Consider the following 19233-nt stretch of genomic DNA (forward strand, 5'->3'; position numbering starts at 1 on the left):
TATGAGTTGGTACCAACTCGATGGCACCTAACAGCAACAACAACATCTACAGTGATAAAAATATTATACTGAGTCTCTTTTAATTTTATCCCCTACAGAACTGTCTGTTATTAATTTGGGATCCAAAGATGCCTAATGGAGCTATAGATAAAACTAGGCATCTGTGATTCAGAATGAACAAAATACTACTTTTTTTTTTTTTTTCAATAATCTCCCACTGAAGTTTAGCATTTCCTTTAACCATGCCTAAAGGCAACATATTACAATGTTATTAGCAGTATTTATGACTTTGTCACCTACAGAAATCATAAATATTTTTATATACCACTACAGTTGTTGCAAATATCTCAAAATATTGTTTACACTCATCACTGTCAAATGTAGTAGCTATTAGATTACTAAATTATTAGAATTTGTCATTGTTATTATTAAGTGTCATCAAGTTGGTTCCAACCCATAGCAACTCTGTGTAGGGTTTCCAAGGAGTGGCTGGTGAGCTTGAACCACCAACCTTGCAGTTCAAACTGACCTTGTGGTCCAGTGCATTAACCCACAGTGCCATACCAGGAGTCTTTATTAGAATTGACATGCATATAAAAAGCACTTATAGTATATAATAATTGATTTCTGTTAGTATTTTGATAAATATATCTCAATATAATTGATTTTGTGATTTTATACATTTTCTTTTGTGTATTTCAAAAGTTTGTTCTGAAAAAGAGTCTATAGACACCTCTTGATTTCCAAAATGGTCAGTAGCACAAAAATGGTTACGATTCAAGGGATTCTGTTCATCTACTTATAAAATACTTAGCACAGTACCTTTTACTCAGTAAACTTTCAACAGCTGGTACTATAGTTTATATTTTACACTTCCCATTATATTTTGTGACTTGGCAGAACATGGTTAAGCTACAGAAGTGTCTTATTCTTCTTTATGGGATAAATAAAATTTATAACAAATACTAATCACTTTACTTACTTGCAAAGATCATTAACACAGCTGGCAATATATAAATATGGATCAATATACTCATGGCAGCTGAGAAAAGGAAACTGCAAAAGTATCTGACACTTGAAGAAGATGGCCTACACAGAAAAAAATGTCAGTCAGCAAAACACATTGAAATTGCTATGTGTGCTCTGATTTTCCTTACTGATCTATTTGCAAGACTCTGAGTTCTTACCAGAGAAAAAGAGAGCAATTTATTCTAATATATTTTAAATATTAATTTTCATAATTAGTACTGCTTTAATAAATTCATCACATTCACTATTTCTGTAATAACCTTAAGTTCATTTTCTGCTGCAATTACATCTCTTTGCTTTAATAATTTAGGATTATGTTGAGTTTGCATAAAAATGCTTAATGATAACTATGCAAATAGAATATGTTTGTGTTATGCTCAATATGCTCAATTGTTTTATATCAAATTTACCTCAAATGCTGGCATTCCACTTGAGCAGGGACTTGGAAAATCTGAAGGTGTAGGTACACATTTAGCATCATCTGGAGTTTGTACCATCCAACTACTTGCAAACATAGCAATATCTTCTGTATAGTCCTCTATTTTACATAAGCAGACACATATTTACACACACAAAAATAAGTGTAAGAGTATTATTTTCCACAAACATAGACACTGTTCCTCAGCATAAACTTTCTAGTCACAAAGGGAAACACAGAAACTTTATAATTAACCAGTAATGATAGGTTATAATATCACCTTGACATAATAAAAATAAATTGAACAGACTATAAATACAAAATAAAATTATCCCAATTGGAAAGAAAAAGTAAATTGCAATGAAGCAAGATGGTGAAGGACTAGAAGTGAGAAGAGTCAGCACTTATACCAATAAAGGTCCAGATAAGCAGCACAGAATTTGTGTTGGAGAGAGAAGGGATAAAAAGCATAAAACTAAAAAATATAAGTAAAAATTTTGGTGTGAGATTTCTTGAAATAACCCTCTTATTCTATTGGTTATTACTCAAAACCTAAATAAAATGCCAGTTCTATTTTTAGGTCCCCTACAGTAAAAACTTTTAAGTGTTGAAGAGCAAAGATGTCAGCTTCAGGGCTAAGGTGTTCTTGACCCAAGCCATGGTATTTTCAGTAACCTCATATGCATGCAAAAGCTGGACAGTAAATAAAGAAAAACATAGAATTGATGCATTTGAGTTATGGTGTTGGAGGAGAATATTTAAAGTGCCATGGGATGCCAAAAGAACAAACAGATCTGTGTTGGAAGAAGTGCAGCCAGAGTGCTCCTTAGAAGCCAGTATGGCCAAACTTCATCTATCATACTTTGGACATATTGTCAGGAGGGATGAGTCAATGGAGAAGGATATCATATTTGGTAAGAGGAAGACCCCCAGTGATATAGACTCACAAAGTGGCAGCATCAATGGGCTCAAACATGGCAACGATTATGAGGTTTGCAGGACTGGGCAGTATCTTGTTCTGTTGTGCATAGGGTCGCTATGAGTCAGTACTAACTCAATGGCACCTCACAACAAACAGTAAAAACTCTTTGTTGAACCTTTGAAGAGATTTCAGAGGGCAATCATATAAATGATTAATGACGGGAAAAGACATCTGATGAAAAGAAAGCTTTGAAAGTGAATTCATTTCATCTGAATATGAAAAGTTTTTATAAATAGACTGAGGACAGAGCCCAAATATTAAGAATAATGAAGCTTATCCCATCATTATTCATAACTAGCATAAGGGCATCAACAAACAGATATTTGTTAGGTGAGCTCTCATAACAAGTTTAAATTGTCTCAGTAGCTGACCTCTCAGAACAAACTCAGGACTTGCCATGGAAATTAATCCTCCTCAGATTCAGACAAAGATTAAATCTCAAATTTCAGGGACTTGGCAGAATCAAATAAAATGACACTCAAAGTTGTATCTACCACCACCACCACCAAGCCAGTTAAACTTCTGATTTGTACTTTTTTTAGATTCACCACCACACAGATTTACATGACCATAAACCTACCACTGATGATCATCTATCACATCGTTGGAATTAAATATCTCCACACCACCTATGTGTGCCTGGCTCTCCTCTCAAGCTAAGTTTTCACCATATTCTCCCAGTATCTTCAACATAGGATGATAATGTTTGTATTTTACCACCAATCTTTGGGAAGATTGTACTTTTTACTTGTAATACAAAATCCCAAACTTAAAGATTCTGAAAGACTCTGGCCATTGCATACCTCCACCATCTTGTTTACTCTGCTTCAGTAATCCTGACTTAATGCTGTTCTTGGAATACCCAATATCATTCCTAAAACCAGTTACTGTTGAGTCATCTTTAATTCATGGCAGCCCCATATATGTCAGAATAGAGATATGATACACAGAACTTTCAATGGGTGAATTTTTTTAAGTAGATCACCAAACTTTTCTTCTGAGGTGTTTCTAGGTGAACTTAACCTCTAACATTTCAGATAGCAACAAAATGCACTAACCATTTGCACCAACCAGGGATTCTAAGCTCATTCCTACCTCAGGATATTTTCACTTGCTCTTCCTCCTTCAAAAATACTCTTCCTTCAAATCAACCTATAACTCTCTTCCTCACCTTATTTAGGCATCTGCTCAATATGCCTTCTTCAAAGGTCCTTCTCTGCCACTGGATCTAGACTACCACCAACCACACATTGCTCTATCATTCTTTATCTCTGTCACCACTTTGCTTTTTTAATGGCTGTTTTTGTTGTTGCTGTTGTGAAGTGCCGTCAAGTCTGATCTGACTCATAGCAACCCGGTATAGGTTTTCCAAGGAGTGGCTGGTGAGCTTGAACTGCTTACCTTGCCATTGAAACTGACCTTGCAGTCCAGAGTATTAGCCCACAGCACCACACCAGGACTCCTGGTGCTGCTGTATAGTGGCTGTTATAGCCAAATAGCTTATGTTTCAGTTTTTTTACCTCATTATTTGGTTTGTACTTCACTATAACATATACTACATAGAAGGAGGGAGAATATCAAAGTGTTCTCTTATTTGATCCCTAGTTTAGAGGTTGGCATCTAGTCAGTGTTAAAAATATATTTGCAAAATACACGAATGAATAAAGAAAAATTTTCAATATTTCTTAAATATGCTATTATCATCTTAGAGCTTTCAGATGTATTTGGTACACTTATCTCATTATCTCCGACACTGACGGAAATGTTGTACAGTGAACCAGTCCCAGGCCTGGTTTAATATACTTATTTAAAATTATTTAGAAATTAAATTTACTAATCACGTTTTGGAGCACTATGGTTCTGTAGGGTGAGCACTGTGCTTCTAACTACAAGGTCAATGGTTCGAGCCCACCAGCTGCTTCACAAGAGAAAGATGAGACTATGCTCCTGAAAAGATTCATAACCTCAGAAATCCTACAAAGGGTTGCTATGAGTTGGAAACAACTCAATGGCACTTAACAACAACAAGAAGAAGTATATTTTATTTCAAAACACCAATTTGTAAAAATTTGCAGAACTAAAAATACTTCCTAATGGTCCACTTATTTCAATATTTATACCCAAATTTTAGGGTTGCTAAACAGTGGCAATTCCTTGGAGTTAATATTAATTCTAGCTTTTGAACTACATATTTAGCTATTTTTAGAGGCACAAAAATTGTCAATAATTATGAAAACTTAAATCCTTATCAATTAGCTGTCTGGATCCTACTAAAGTTAGAATGTCTTGTATATAACATACTCAAACTTATTGTCCATATAGGCACACTTTTCAGAATGAGTAAAATGGAGGTGGTACTAATACTATGCTGGAGAAACAAGACTAAACCATGATGTGTATGTGAGTGTATATCTTGTATAGATATGAATTATGGAACTAGAATTCTCAACTTAAAACACACACAAACACACACACACACACACACACACACACACACAAAAACCCTCTTCCTGTATTCACAGATATTCTGAAAAGCCTCATTTCTTTATGAGGTCGTCCCTGAAGAATGAGAAGGTATGTACAGAGAAATACAATTTTAATCATTAACAAAAAAATTAAGCATTTAATGGCCTTCAATCAAATTGCCTAAAAGCTTCCAAAGATTTACTTAACCTGCAATATCCTGGAGGAATTTTAAGACTATACTAGGCATTTAAAGGTATACAGCTTATCAGCAGGCATTTTTTGTATGGGAGAAATATGAAGGGCAGGTTCAGTCACATCCATAGAAATTGCTATAAATTAAATTTTCTTTCTCTTCCACTTTGCACTGTTTACAAATAAAACTTTGAAAAAGGTGAAACTCTCATTAGACTCCCACAAACTTCTTGCCTTGTTCAATTTCCTACTTACAATCCACTAACTATTCATGAGTTCAAATGATTCACCATTACATATCACAAAAATTTCCAAATTATTATTCAATATGTATAGTCTTTCTCATATGTCATTATCTTTATTTATAAAAGTTTTATTTTCAGTCATTTAATTTTTTTCTTATTACAGCTAGATATACCGTAGGATTGGCACTGGACTGCTAACTTCAGGGTTCATGGTTCACATTTGCCAGTCGCTCTACAGTGTCACTATGAACTGGAACTGACTTGATGGCAGTTAACGACAAAGAGGCAAGATGTGAAATAACTTTTATTCTAAAGTACACTCATTTATCCACAATGAACTTTGAATCACTAGAAAGTAAGTTTCTTGAGGGCAAAGATCTTAGTTTTGTTAACTAGTCAGATGCCAAGTTCCTACAACAGAGGCTTCCGTGAAATAAATTCTTAACATTTATTATTTAAGCAAATCTTGTATGTTAATTTAGCAAATGTAAAGTAGCTCAAGGTTTTGACACAAAAATATTTTCCAATTTATACTTCACTTAAAATCACTAAAGCAGGCAAGTGTTTTATTTTATCCAACCAGTGGCAAGTCTTTTTTGTGCAAATAGCTTGAGTATTAAAGCAAGACTTTAGAAAGTATCTACATATGCCTGCTCCACCCACTTACCTTCCTGAATTACAAAATCGTCAGACTGAATGCCATTGTAGTTTCCGCATAGACCACATGATTTCCCTCTATGCTCCTCAGACAGTTTGAGGTAAATTCCAGATATTCCATCCCAAGCCAATGAAACACCAAAGGTTGTTTTCACCAAAATGTAGTCCGCTAGTTTCTCAATAAAAACTTGTCCAATTGTCTGAGGTAATGTTAAACTTGAAAAACAGAACAAAGGTAATCTAAGAATTATGATGAAGGATCAATTGCTGATGATCAATTCTTTTTTCAAAGAGTAATTGAGAACTAAAAATTACTCTTCAAAATTATGGCTCTCCTAAGCAACAAGTTTATAAGAAATCTCAACACTTGAAAAGTTCTACACTAAAGTAAAAGAAAAACCAAAAATGATGCTTGTTTCCCTTATTAATTTATATTTTTCACTTAAGCTTAAATACTTCTTTCAACAAATCAAATACAAACAGCTGCTAGATATCAATGATGGTTGAAATATGGAAAATAATCCATCATAATAAGGACTGAAATACAATTTTTCTTTATCTAGAGGAATTAAAATCTAAAAATGCTGCTCAACAGTTTTGAAATTAGGACAAACAATGATCAAAATATGTAAGCACATTGTTCAAGTTCTGACTTTGTTTAATTTTATTTTAAACTTGGCTCTAAGGAAAGAGTAACTTCTATCTACAAAATGTCACATTGGAATAAGTCATTGTTTCCCCAAACATAAACGTCTAGGAAGGCCTATTTACATTTGTTTAATACTGTAAAGTATAAAGGGTATTATTAGGAATGTAAAGTACATTGTCATATATTTATAGTGGTTATATTCATAATTTTAAATTGGATACCATTGGGCCTATTTAAACAAGGGTTATATTGAATATTCAAATGCCTAATTCAGTGTCCAGTCTTTCCATCTTTCATAAGCACATACACATACAAAGGAAATGGGAGATATAAAGAATCTGAAGGAAATTAAACAACTGGACATTTTAAAATCAAAGTAAGATAGAATAATTTTTAAATAACACTGCTCTCCTTCCATTCATGAATATTGCAGAAAAGAGATGATAATAATTAAAGAGATGGGAAAAAGATAATTTTCCTTAAGCTAACCATGCTAAATAAAAACTATAACTATAATGTGAGTTAGGAGGTAGGGAAGTAGACATATTCATATATTGTTCTCAAAATTGAAAGTTAGTGAATTTCTTTCCAAGAAGTATATAGATACCTAAACAAATACTATACATACCCTTCAACAAGAGGTCAACCTCCAAAGAAATAAGTCAACATACATTTAACTATTTGTACCAAAATATTTAGAGGAAATTATTTATAAAAAGAAGAAAAGTTAAAATTTTAAATTGGAGAGTAAATAAAATGACTCTAGCTTGTTATTAGTCTTGTTTGGTGCCTTTGAGTCAGTTCCAATTCATAACGACCCAACATACACGACAGAATGAAACTCTGCCCTGTCCAGCATCATCCTCACAATTGGTGTATGACCTCACTGTTGCAGTCGCTGAGCCAGTCCACCTGTTGAGGGCTGACCCTTTTTTCACTGACCCTCTACAAATTATGATGTCCTTTTCCAGGTACTAGCACCTCCTAAAAACATGTTAAAATAAAGTAAGGCAAAGACTCATCATCCTTACTTCTAAAAAGCACTCTAGCTGTACTTCTTCCAAGACAGATTTGTTTATTCTTCTGGAAATCCATGGAATAATTAATATTCTTTGCTAACACCACATATGCCATAATATATTATGATTAAGAAATATAAACATTAGGAATTCAAAAAAATGTTTTAAAGTACTGAAGAAATGTCACCAATTATTGAGTTTTTAAGTTTATAAAAGCTATACTGGATTATCCCCACACATCTGTCAGTTTGTCAAAAAATACAGGCTTCACTATGGGTTACAATACAATGGAAAGAAAACAAAGGGACCAGTAAAAAACAACATGAAAAACAGAGAAAAGACTGAAGCTGTCAAGGGTTTAATTTTACTTGGATTCACACGCTACAATCATGGAAGCAGCAGTCAAGAAATCAAGTGACATATTGCATTGGGCAAATCTGCTGCAAAAGACTTTCTTAATGTGTTAAAGAGAAAAGATGTCACTTTGAGGACAAAGGTGCACCTAACCTAAGCCATCGTATTTTCATTTGCCTCAATGCATGTGAAAGCTGAACAGTGAATAAGAAAGACAGGAGAACTGATGTATTTAAATTATGGTGTTGTTGAATAATATTGAAAGCCCCATGGATTGAAAACAGGGTCGCTATGAGTCTGAACTGACTCAATGGCACTTCACAACAATAACAACAACAGCATACAGTCTGTATGTTGATCACATAATCCAAGGAGGTGGACTATCTGAAGAATACAGTATCATGATTGGAAAAAGGATCATTAACAACCTGTCATATGCAGAACCTTGCTTGCTGAAAGTGAAGAAGACTTGAAGCACTTACTGATGAAGACCAAAGATTACAAACTTCAGTATGAATTATGAAAAAAAAAAAAAAACAAATACCTTCACAATTAGGCCAATAAACAATAATCATTATAAACAGAGAAAAGATTGATGTTGTCAAGGACTGCATTTCATTTGAATACACAATCAACATTCATGGAAGCAGCAGTCAAGAAATCAAATGACATATTGCATTGTACAAATACACTACAAAAGACTTCTTTATAGCTTTAAAGAGTAAAGATGTCACTTGATTTAAGTCATGCTATTTCTGATTGCCTTATATGTTTGTGAAAGCTAGACAGTGGATAAGGAAGACCAGAGAATTGAATCATGGTGTTAGTGAAGAACATGAAGTATATCACGGACTATCAAAAGAACAAAAGAAGTACAGTCAGATTATTCCTTGTCATATTAGGATGGCAAGACTTCATCACATGTAGTTTTGATACAATATCAGGAGGGTCTAGTCTCTGGAAAAGGACATCATGCTTGATAAAATAGAGGGTCCCTGAAGAAGAGGAAGACCTTCAACAAGATAGACTGACAGTAGCCTCAACAATGGGCTCAAACATTACAATTGTGAGGGTGGCAGATGACTGGGCAGTATTTCGTTGTGTTGTACATAGGCTCACTGTGAGTCAGAACTGACTCAATAGCACATAACAACATACTTGATTATAGCAGTAGAAAAGTGAGTCTTATTTTATAAAGATATTTCATAGTAAAATGATGTTAATTGTATAAAACTATAGCTTTTCTGTTATAGTTTTTTTTTTTTTTTTATCATTTGGTCTTTCTCAAAGTAAATTTGATTACACACAGAATTATTTTAATAAAAGTAAGTAACTAATTACCCCGTAGCTTATACTATGGAGGGATGCCATAGAAGATTAGTGATAGCACATATGTTTACCATTTCTTTATCCAACGTTTCATATTTACAACCAAAGAAAAAAATCTACTTTTCTGCTATTTTGCTCATTAATAACCTACGTCTGGCACTACTGAACACTGAGGTTCATTTAACACAAGAGTAATACTAACTGTGATCGTTGAGGTTATGATCAACTTAGCTTGGTCATTATTCTCAATGGTTTGCAATTATGTAATGATGTAGTTATACTGTAATTTGTGATTGGATGTAGTCCTCCTCTATTTTTACATAACATTGATTTTCATGTAATAACCTGGTCTTTGGAACTCAATCATATCAAGAACTGAGGAGTGGCTGTAGTTGAAAGTGGGTAACATCTAATATGTGAAAGAAACTCTCTATGCAAACTAGGTATTAAGCAATAAAAATGTAGGCTAGTATTTCCCTGGCACCTGCTGAGTTAGGCTTTAGGGCCAGAGGCAACATAAGCAACTTAGCTGAATAATCATCATCCTCCTTCCATCATTATGGTACAGTGAATTATTTAATGTCTCTTAGAGCCATAAGGAGCTCTGATAGCGTAGTGGTTACGAATCGGGCTGTGAACCTTAAGGTCAGCAGTTTGAAAATGCCAGCCACTCCACAGGAGAAAGATGATGCTTTCTGCTCCCGTAAAGATTTACAGCCTTGGAAACCCTGTACAGTGTCGCTATGGGTCGACACCGACTCGACGGCACTTAACAACATAGTCATAGCCTTTGTAAACACTCACCAAAAGACTTTTTCCTGATGGACCAGAGCAAGAAAAGGTGTGTGTGTGTGGGGGGGGGGGGACTGGCAGAGTGATGCTGATGGATTGTATGATTCAGTTGTGAATGATTATAAACAGAGTTCATTGTAATTAGTCAGTTTTGCCATCCTGCTGGTTACAAAGTGAGCCATCTCAGAAGTCCAAGAGGGAGTGTCACTATTGTCAGAGAAGAACAAGTTGAGTGCACATCCTTTGGACCTAGAGATGTCTGTGTATTGAACCTCCTTGACCCAGGAACAAACAGCTGTGACACCAGAGGAATGACAGAGGAGTAGCAGCAGAACATGAGACAGAGTGGTGACCTTCCAGGCCCGTGAAGCAAGGACAACTGAATGATTCTGGGCAGGAGGCTTGCTGGCAGAATGGAGTCCTCTAAGCACTTAAGGAGTTCTGGTAGCATAGCGGTTACAAGTCAGGCTGCCAACCTCAAGGTCAGCAGTTCAAAACTACCAGCTGTTCCATGGGAGAAAGATGAGGCGTTCTGCTCCTGTGAAGATTTATAGCCTCGGAAACCCTGTGCAGGGTCACTAAGAGTTGGAACCGACTCCACAGTACTTAACAACCACAAGAAGCACTTAATTGGGTAATTAGGTCTACTGACCTACACAGCTAGAGCCAAGTCCCTTCAGGCTGAGGCTTATAGTGTAGTGGTGTGCCTTGTGAGCATTTATCAGCAGCCCTAACAGAGTTTTGTAACATTGTCAGGCAGAGAGGTTTGCCTGTGAGCGTGGCTGCGGAGAGGCTGTCCTGACTGGAGAACTGTGTCACGAACATTCTGAGCCTGAGTTGTAACCTGTTAACTTCCTTAATGTTGGAATCCTGGCATGGTGCCGCTGAGGTTAATGTGCTGGACGGCAAAGTCAGTTTGAATTGCAAGACCAGTGGTTTAAGCTTACCAGCCACTCCTTGCAAACCCTATACAAGTTCGCAATAGTTTGGAACTGACTCAATGGCACTTAACAACTTCCCTAAAAAAAAACATAAATGTGAATATGGTGTCTCAGTTTTGTGTACTCATTGCAATGGATTAATTGAGTCAAGAAGTTGAGTCAAGAAGACCATGGGAGGAATGGTGGCTGCCATCCTTTATTTTTTGCAATCATACATCTGGAAATCCTCAAAGAAATGCTTTCTCTGATTTAAAATTAAATATGCTCTTGGCTTTATAAAGGGTTAACATTCTTTTAAAACTATTTGAAAGGCATTTCTGCTTTATAAAATATAATGATATTATAAAGTGCCTATATGCCTCAATGAAATGGAGTCCTGGTGTGTTCTTTAGGATAAGCAGTGGACCTCAAGGTTGGTTTAAATAGCAAAGTTCGCAGTTCAAACCCACCAGCCGCTCCTCAGAAACCTTATACAGCATCGCTATGAGTTGGAACCAACTCAATGGCACTTAATAACAACAATAATGAGATGGATTGGCACAGTGGCAGCAGCAATGGACTCAAATGTAACGATGTTTGTAAGGATGAATCAGTACTGGGCAGCGTTTCATTTTGTTGTGCGTAGGGTCACCATGAGTTGGAACCAACTTGATGGCACATAACAACAACATATATTTTACCTAAAATCTGACATGAAACCAAACCAACTAACATCCATCAATATGATTCCAACTTATAGAAAACCAATACAGGGTTTCCCATACCATAATCTTTATGGAAGCAAGCAGTCTTATGTTTCTCCCACAGACTGGTTGGTGAGTTTGAACTGCTAACATTGCAGTTAGTAGCCCAACACTTAACCCACAGTGACATCAGTGCTCCTTAAAATCCCATATACCAACTGCCATCAAGTTGATTCTGACTCATAGTGACCCTTTATAGAGTTTTGTGAATTTACTTAATATGTCTTTTCTAGCAATGGTCTTGACAATGTAGGATAAACACCAGACCGCTAACTATAAGGCTGGTTGTTCAAACCCACCAGCCTCTTCTCAGAAACCCTACACAGGGTCGTTATGAGTCAGAACCAACTCCACAGCACTTTGATCTTTGTGATTCTCACCAAATGATTGGGTTGTTATCTTCGTTAAGTGCCGCCAAGCCAATGCCGACCCATAGCAACCCCTTATAGGGTTTCCGAAAACTAACTCATGAGCTTGAACCACCACCTTGTGGTTCAGACCGACTTTGTAGTCCAGCACATTAACCCACAATGGAAGACTATGAATAGGCTGTAGGAGACTCTACCACTGGGATTGTTTCATTTTACCATGCCACTAGGTTTAAAAGGCACAATCTCAGAGACAGGAACAGATAATCAAGAAAGAAGAGCTATGAACTGAGCATGAGATCCCTGTACAGAAAAATGGCAGCAGTGCAGCTGGTAGAAGGGGTAGCAACCTGGAAAGACAGAAAAGCTTTGGGCTTTCCAGTGCACGGACACAGTAAAGCTGAGTGCCAGTGGGTAGGAGGGTGATGTGCAGAATGTGGCTTTTGGTGTTTACAGACAGGCTAAAGGACCTTTGTCACACTTGCCCCAGCAGAACAGAGGCCAAGGGGCCACATGGCTAAGAGGTCCAAGACAAGAGCAAAGCATGCTTGCAGTAGAGAACAGAAGAGCCCTTTCTGACTAAAGAGCTGCTGCATCCTAAATTGTTTCTAATCCCGAATTGTACCCTGTTCACTTCCCTAATAAAGCCCATAATCATGAATATTGTCTGAATTCTGTGTATCCACTGCAATGTAATAGAACACCCAAATGGGAAACAGAGAGTGCTGTGGGAGGGATGGTTGGTGTCAGAAGAAGGTAAAGAAGGTTGAAGGGTGGAGACATGTCTGATCACTGTCTCATGGGAATCTGCCTTGGGCTGGTTGACTTTGAGTTTGATTCTCTTTCCCCTTGTGAAACCAGAGGAATTCATACATGGCCTCCATGACATTTTTGTAGGTTTCCAATGCTGTAAGTCTTAACAGGAGCAGAAAGCCTCATCTTTCTTCCATGGAGCAACAGGTGGGTTTGAACTGCTGACCTTTTGGTTAGCAGTCCAATGCTTACCCTATAGTTCCACCAGGGGTCCTTCAAATCCCATATAAAGAATTCTAAAGTATTATTTTTATTCAGCTCCAGGGAACATATAAAAATGTACTATCTACCTATTAAAATGGCTAAGCTTTCTCAAAATGAAGAAAATGAGATGCATATATACCAATGGACCAAACTACATCCTCAAGAGGTTGAGGAACTGCTTTAAGCTTCCTTACTCTGATAAAATCTTGATTATTGCCTGGCTCTCCTACTGTTTACTGCAAAATCCCTTCTGTTACCACTTGTTGCCCCTGAACCATCTGAACTGAGAAAAAAGCACTTTATGTTGCTAAGGTCTTTGCACTGGAAAGAAATATCATGATTCAAACATTTGAGAGTGATTTCTGAATGAATTTACTTTTTCTGGCATAACTCAGTCAGGTAGTATTTAAAATTGAGTATCTCATTACAATTATTTAGACTGATGGGTAAACTGTTCCATATATTTTTAGTTTATATATATATATATATATATATATAAAGTCAAATAAACAAGTATTCCCTTCCTCAAAACTCTCAGGTCACATTCTTGTCAGATAGGAAACTGGAAAGCTGGTTTCATCTGATTCTACTCAGAAGCCCAGTTGTTCATTGACTTTGAGTCTTTCTCAGAACACTGATGGAAAATCTCACCTGACAATCAAACCTTAGTTACACAGATTTAGAAAGGAGTTCCAGAGATTTCTTTCCTTAACTTCCTGCTTAAGGAAATCTAAAAGAAAGCAGTAGAGAAAAAGAGAGAGGAAGAGAGTAAAAATGACTGATCAAGTATGAAGATTTATCCTAAATCTCTCTCAGAAAAGATGTGACACTTCTATCAATACTTAGGTAAGTGACACCACGACTCCTCCACAAGCTATGTTGTTGTTGCAAAGTGCTGTCAAGTAGGTTCTGACTCATGTTGTTGTTGTTGTTGTTGTCTAGTGCTGTTGAGTTGTTTCCATAGCATCCTGTGTAAGGTTTCCAAGGAGCAGTTGGTGAGCTTGAACCACCTACCTTGCAGTTCAAACGGCTTTTCAGTCTGGTGCATTAACCCATAGCGTTACACCAGGACTCCAGGTTCTGACTCATAGTGACCCTTTAAAGGGTTTCTGAGGATTTGAACCACCAACCTTGCACCTGTTTTTTTTTTCCCTTATGTCATCAGATCTTACCTGATTCCATTCTTTGTTATTTCATGGCCATAAATTCTAATTTCCTCTTGGTTTGAAAAGAACAAGCTGATTGACCGATAACAAGAATACACTGAACCACGGCATTTGGGACTATTGTGAACCTTAAAGGAAAAGAGAAAAAGATGTTATGTGTTAATTTGGATTTACTTACGTCATAATGTATGTTTACCATTCTATAGCATAATTAGTCTCATGACACTTTACAAAATTAGCTCTAAATACATTCAGGATTTGTTTACATTACCAATGAAAGTTTAAAGCCAAAGGAAAACATGCTGTCTCTAAGGAAGAAAAGAAATACTTAGCTTAAAAGCTGGACCATAAAATTGATTTCATAAAATACAAATTAACTTAGAAGTTTAATTTAAATTCTGTATCTATATGTTGAAGTACAGTTGTGGCACTGTAGTACAATGCACTGGACCACAAAGTCAGTTTGAACTGCAAGGTCAGTGGTTCAAACCCATCAGCCACTCCTCAGAAACCCTATACATGGCCACTATGAGTCAGAACCAGCTCAACAGCACTTAGCAACAACATTGTCTCCATGCTGGTTGTTAACATACAAAAGCTATATGGTGTATAGTGGGAAATTTTAGATCAAATAAGAAAACATATTTTTAGTTTCAATATTCATATTAACATTCTCTGTAGAACATCATGAAATAGTGCTTAAAATGGAGCTCTGTGTAAAGCAATATTTGGAGGTTTCATAAGTGACTATAACTTACTAACAATAATACTGCCTAGCCAATACAGGAGTTCTAATATCTGAATTACAGAATTTCTGAAAAAGAGGAGAGTGCTTTCTAAGAAAGAAATAATGTATCATTCTAAAAATGAAGGATTTATAGAGGTTCAAAAGGTCACAAAAGTGCCCAGCACATTAAATTGGGGTGAAGTCTCAGAACCCTAAGGACAAAGCAAAGATCTAAAAACTTTGGGGTGGGAGTGTGTGTGGGAGGTAAATGGTTGTCTGCATAGGGATCACAATTCAAAATGAATTAGTCTTCAAAATACTGAGAAAACATGCATTCCAAATTAGAATCAAGGTTGCAAATTTTTTGTCCTTGAGCCTTTTCCAGGAAGTCATTTTCACCTTCCAGGAAGCAACTGGATACCACAGTCAATGAAAATAAAACATAATATCAAGAAAGAATGTGGATCCCTTCTCAGTTGCCTCTACAAACAAACCCTGTCCATATATTGAGAGTGTTCAAAAAGCCTGCCTTGCAAATATGAATGAAATTTCCTAGATCATGAGACATATGATAAGATCCAAGAAAGAGTGAAATGAATACAGGCTAAAAACAAAGGATATTCTTCAGTGGGGCTGGAAAGAAGTCTAAAAGCTCTCTGTTGTTGTTAGGCACCATTGAGTCAATTCCAACTCATAGTAACCCTACGCACAAGAGAACAAAACACAGCCCAGCCCTGCTCCAGTGTCACAATCGTTGCTACATTTGAGCCCACTGTTGCTGCCATTGTGCCCTTTGTTGGTGGTCTTCCTCTTTTAGTTCAACCCTCCATTTTACCAACCCTCCATTTACCAAACATCTGATATCCTTCACCAAGGAATGGTCCCTCCTGATAATATGTCCAAAGTATGAGAGACAAAGTCTGGCCATACAGGTTTCCAAGGAACATTCTGGTTGTACTTCTTGTAACACACATTGGCTTGTTCTTGTGGCAGTCCATGGTACTTTTAACATTCTCCTCCAACACCAGAACTCAAATGCATCAATTATAAGATTTACACCCTCAGAAACCCTATACAGGGTCGCTATGGGTTGGAACCGACTCGATGGCACATAACAACAACAACAACATTCTAGAGTCTTACTTATTCCAACTTTCACATGTATGTGAGGTTATTGAAAATACCATGACTTGGGTCAGGGACACCTTAGTCCTCAAACTGACATCTTTGGTCTTCAAACACTTTAAAGAGGTCTTGTGCAGCCGATTTGCCCAATGCAATACATTGTTTGATTTCTTGGTTGCTGCTTCCATGAGTTTTGACTGTTGATCTAAGAAAAATGAAGTTTTTGACTTCAATCTTTTCTCCTATATATGGATGTAGTTACTGGTCCAGTAATAAGGATTTCTGTTTTCTTCACACTGAGGTGCAATCCATATCGAAGGCCTTTGATTTTCATCAGTAAGTATTTAAGCATTTCAGCAAGCAAGGTTGTATCATCTGCTTATCACAGGTTGTTAATGAGTCTTCCTCCAATCCTGATGCCACATTTTTTGTCATATAATCTAGTTTCTTAGATTAATTAGTCAGCATACAGATTTAATATGTATGCTAAAAGAATATAATCCTGGCACACACCTTCCCTAATTTTAAGCCACTCGGTGTTCCCATGTTCTGTTTGAACAGCTGCTTCTTGGGCCAGGTACAGGTTCCTACTGAGCACCATTAAGAATGCAATACTCATCCTCTGCAATGTTGTTCATAGTTTGACATGATCCACACAATCAAAAGACTTTGGTTATCAAAAAGGTCAGGTAAACATCTTTCTGGTATTCTCTACTTTCAACCAAGAACCATCTGATGTCAGCAATGATATTCTTCATTCCATGCCCTCTTTTGAATCTGGCTTGAATCTCTGGAAGTTCTCTGTCAATGTGTGGTTGCAGACATTTTTGTGTTGTATTTAGCAAAAATGTACTTGCATGCAATATTAATGATATTATCCAATGGTAATATGGAAGAGATCCATATTGTGCCCATTTCAAAGACAGGTGGCCAAACAGAACGTGGATTGTATTTGGTCACCTTTCTTTGAAATGAGCACAGTACGGATCTCTTCCAATCAGTTGGCCAAGTAGCTGTCTTTCAAGTTTCTTGGCATAGATGAGTGATTGCTTCAAGCACTGCACCAGTTTCTTGAAAGATGTCAATGTGTATTCCATCAATTTCCGGTGCCTTGTTCTTTGCCAAAGCTTTGAATGCACCTTGTACTTCTTCTTTTAGTATCATTGGCTCTTGACCATATGCTAACCCTTGAAATGGCTGAACAGCAGCAATTTCTTTTTGGTACAGTGACTGTGTATTCCCTTCCATCTTAGTTTGATGCTTTCTGCATTACTCAATATTTTGGCCAGAGAATCGTTCAATATTGCAAGTCAAGGCTTAAATTATTCTTTACATCCCTCAGTTTAGAAATGCGGAGCGAGTTCTTCCCTTCTGGTTTTCTAACTCCAGGTCTTTGCACATTTCATTACAATATTTGACGTTGTCTGCTCTACATGCTCTTTGAAATTTTCTGTTCAGCTCTTTTGCCTCCTCATTTCTTCCATTTGCTTTAGCATCTTCATGCTAGAGAGCAAGTTTCAGAGTATTCCAACATCCATTCTGGACTTTTCCATTTTTCTTGTCTTCTTAATGACCTTTTGCTTTCTTTCTGTGTGATGTTCTTAATATCATTCCACACTTCTGGTCTTTGGTATTTAGTTTCTATTGTATGATATCTGTTCTTCAGATTATCTCTAAATTCATGTGGGATATACTCAAGGTCATATTTTGGCTCTCATGGACTTGTTTTAATTTTCTTCAGCTTCAGCCTGAAGTTGCATGTGAGCAACTGATAGTCTGCTCCACAGTCTACCCCTGGCCTTGTTTTGGCTGATGGTATGGAGCTTTTCTACTGTCTCTTTCCTCAGATGTAGTCTATTTGATTTCTGTGTATTCTATCTAGTGAGATCCATGTGTATAATCATTTTTATGTTGCTTTAAAAAGGTATTTGCAATGAAGAAGTCATTAATCTTACAAAATTCTATCATGCTATCACCAGCATAATTTCTATCATCGAGCTTATTTTGCAACTACTGATCCTTCCTCTTTTTTTTCAACTGTTGCATTTTAATTGTCAGTAATTGTCAACACATCTTGACTACATGTTTGATTAATTTCAAACAGAAGAAGATGGTGGAATTCTTCAGTGTCATAATCACTGACTTTAGTGATTGAAGCATAAATTTGAATCATAGTGGTATTAACTTGTCTTCCTTATAGGCGTATGGATATTATGCCTACAGACAGCATTGTATTTCATTACTGGTCTTTTTTATGATGAACGCAACACCATTCCTCTTCAATTTGTCACCCCTCAGCATGGTAAACCATGTGATTGTCAGATTAAAAATGGCCAATACCAGTCCATTTCAGCTCACTAATGCGTAGAATATCAATGTTTATGTTTTCTACTTCATTTTTAACAATTTCCAAATCCCTAGATTCATATTTCATACATTCCATGTTCTGATTATTAATGGATATTTACAGCTCTTTCTTCTCATTTTGACTTGTGCCCCATCAGCAAATGAAGGTCTTGAAGGCTTCACTCCATTTGCCTCATTTTGGTCAACTCTGCTTTGAGGATGCAGCTCTTCCCCAATTGTATTTTGAGTGCCTTCCAACCCGAGGGGCTCTTTTTTCCAGCACTATATCTGACGATATTCTGGTTCTCTTCATCATATTTCGATATGCAATATTCCTGTGCTGACAGTATTTCACTGCTATTCATAAGGTTTTCAGTGGCTAAATATCTGGAAGTGGTCCATCTCTCCTTTCTAGTCTGTCTTCATTTGAAAGCTCAACTAAAACTTGTCCACCCTGGGTACTCTGTTGTTGTTGTTGCTAGTTTCCATTGAGTCAATACCAACTCATAGTGATCCTCTGCACAGCAGAACAAAACACTGCCCAGCTAGGCCAACCTCACTACTGTTGCCACGCTTGAGCCCATCGATGCTGCTACTTGGCCAATCCATCTCTTTGGGGGTCTTCCTCTTTTTCTCTGACCCTCCACCTTACCAAACATGATATCCTT

At 36.7% G+C, this 19233-nt stretch overlaps 1 protein-coding gene across 1 annotated transcript in view; it reads right to left on the reverse strand.

The window, feature by feature from the left end:
- Window positions 1–19233, reverse strand: part of OTOGL (otogelin-like) — a 233420-nt gene that overhangs the window by 204521 nt on the left and 9666 nt on the right. The window contains exons 5-8 of the mRNA XM_006871844.1: window positions 14374–14495; window positions 6000–6205; window positions 1440–1567; window positions 983–1089 (exon numbers count right to left, since the gene is read on the reverse strand). Coding sequence (XP_006871906.1) covers window positions 983–1089; window positions 1440–1567; window positions 6000–6205; window positions 14374–14495 — 563 coding nt within the window. The remainder of the gene's footprint in view (window positions 1–982; window positions 1090–1439; window positions 1568–5999; window positions 6206–14373; window positions 14496–19233) is intronic.

Source organism: Chrysochloris asiatica, unplaced genomic scaffold (genome assembly GCF_000296735.1).
Source record: "Chrysochloris asiatica unplaced genomic scaffold, ChrAsi1.0 scaffold00175, whole genome shotgun sequence".
In the NCBI taxonomy this organism is placed as follows: domain Eukaryota; kingdom Metazoa; phylum Chordata; class Mammalia; order Afrosoricida; family Chrysochloridae; genus Chrysochloris; species Chrysochloris asiatica.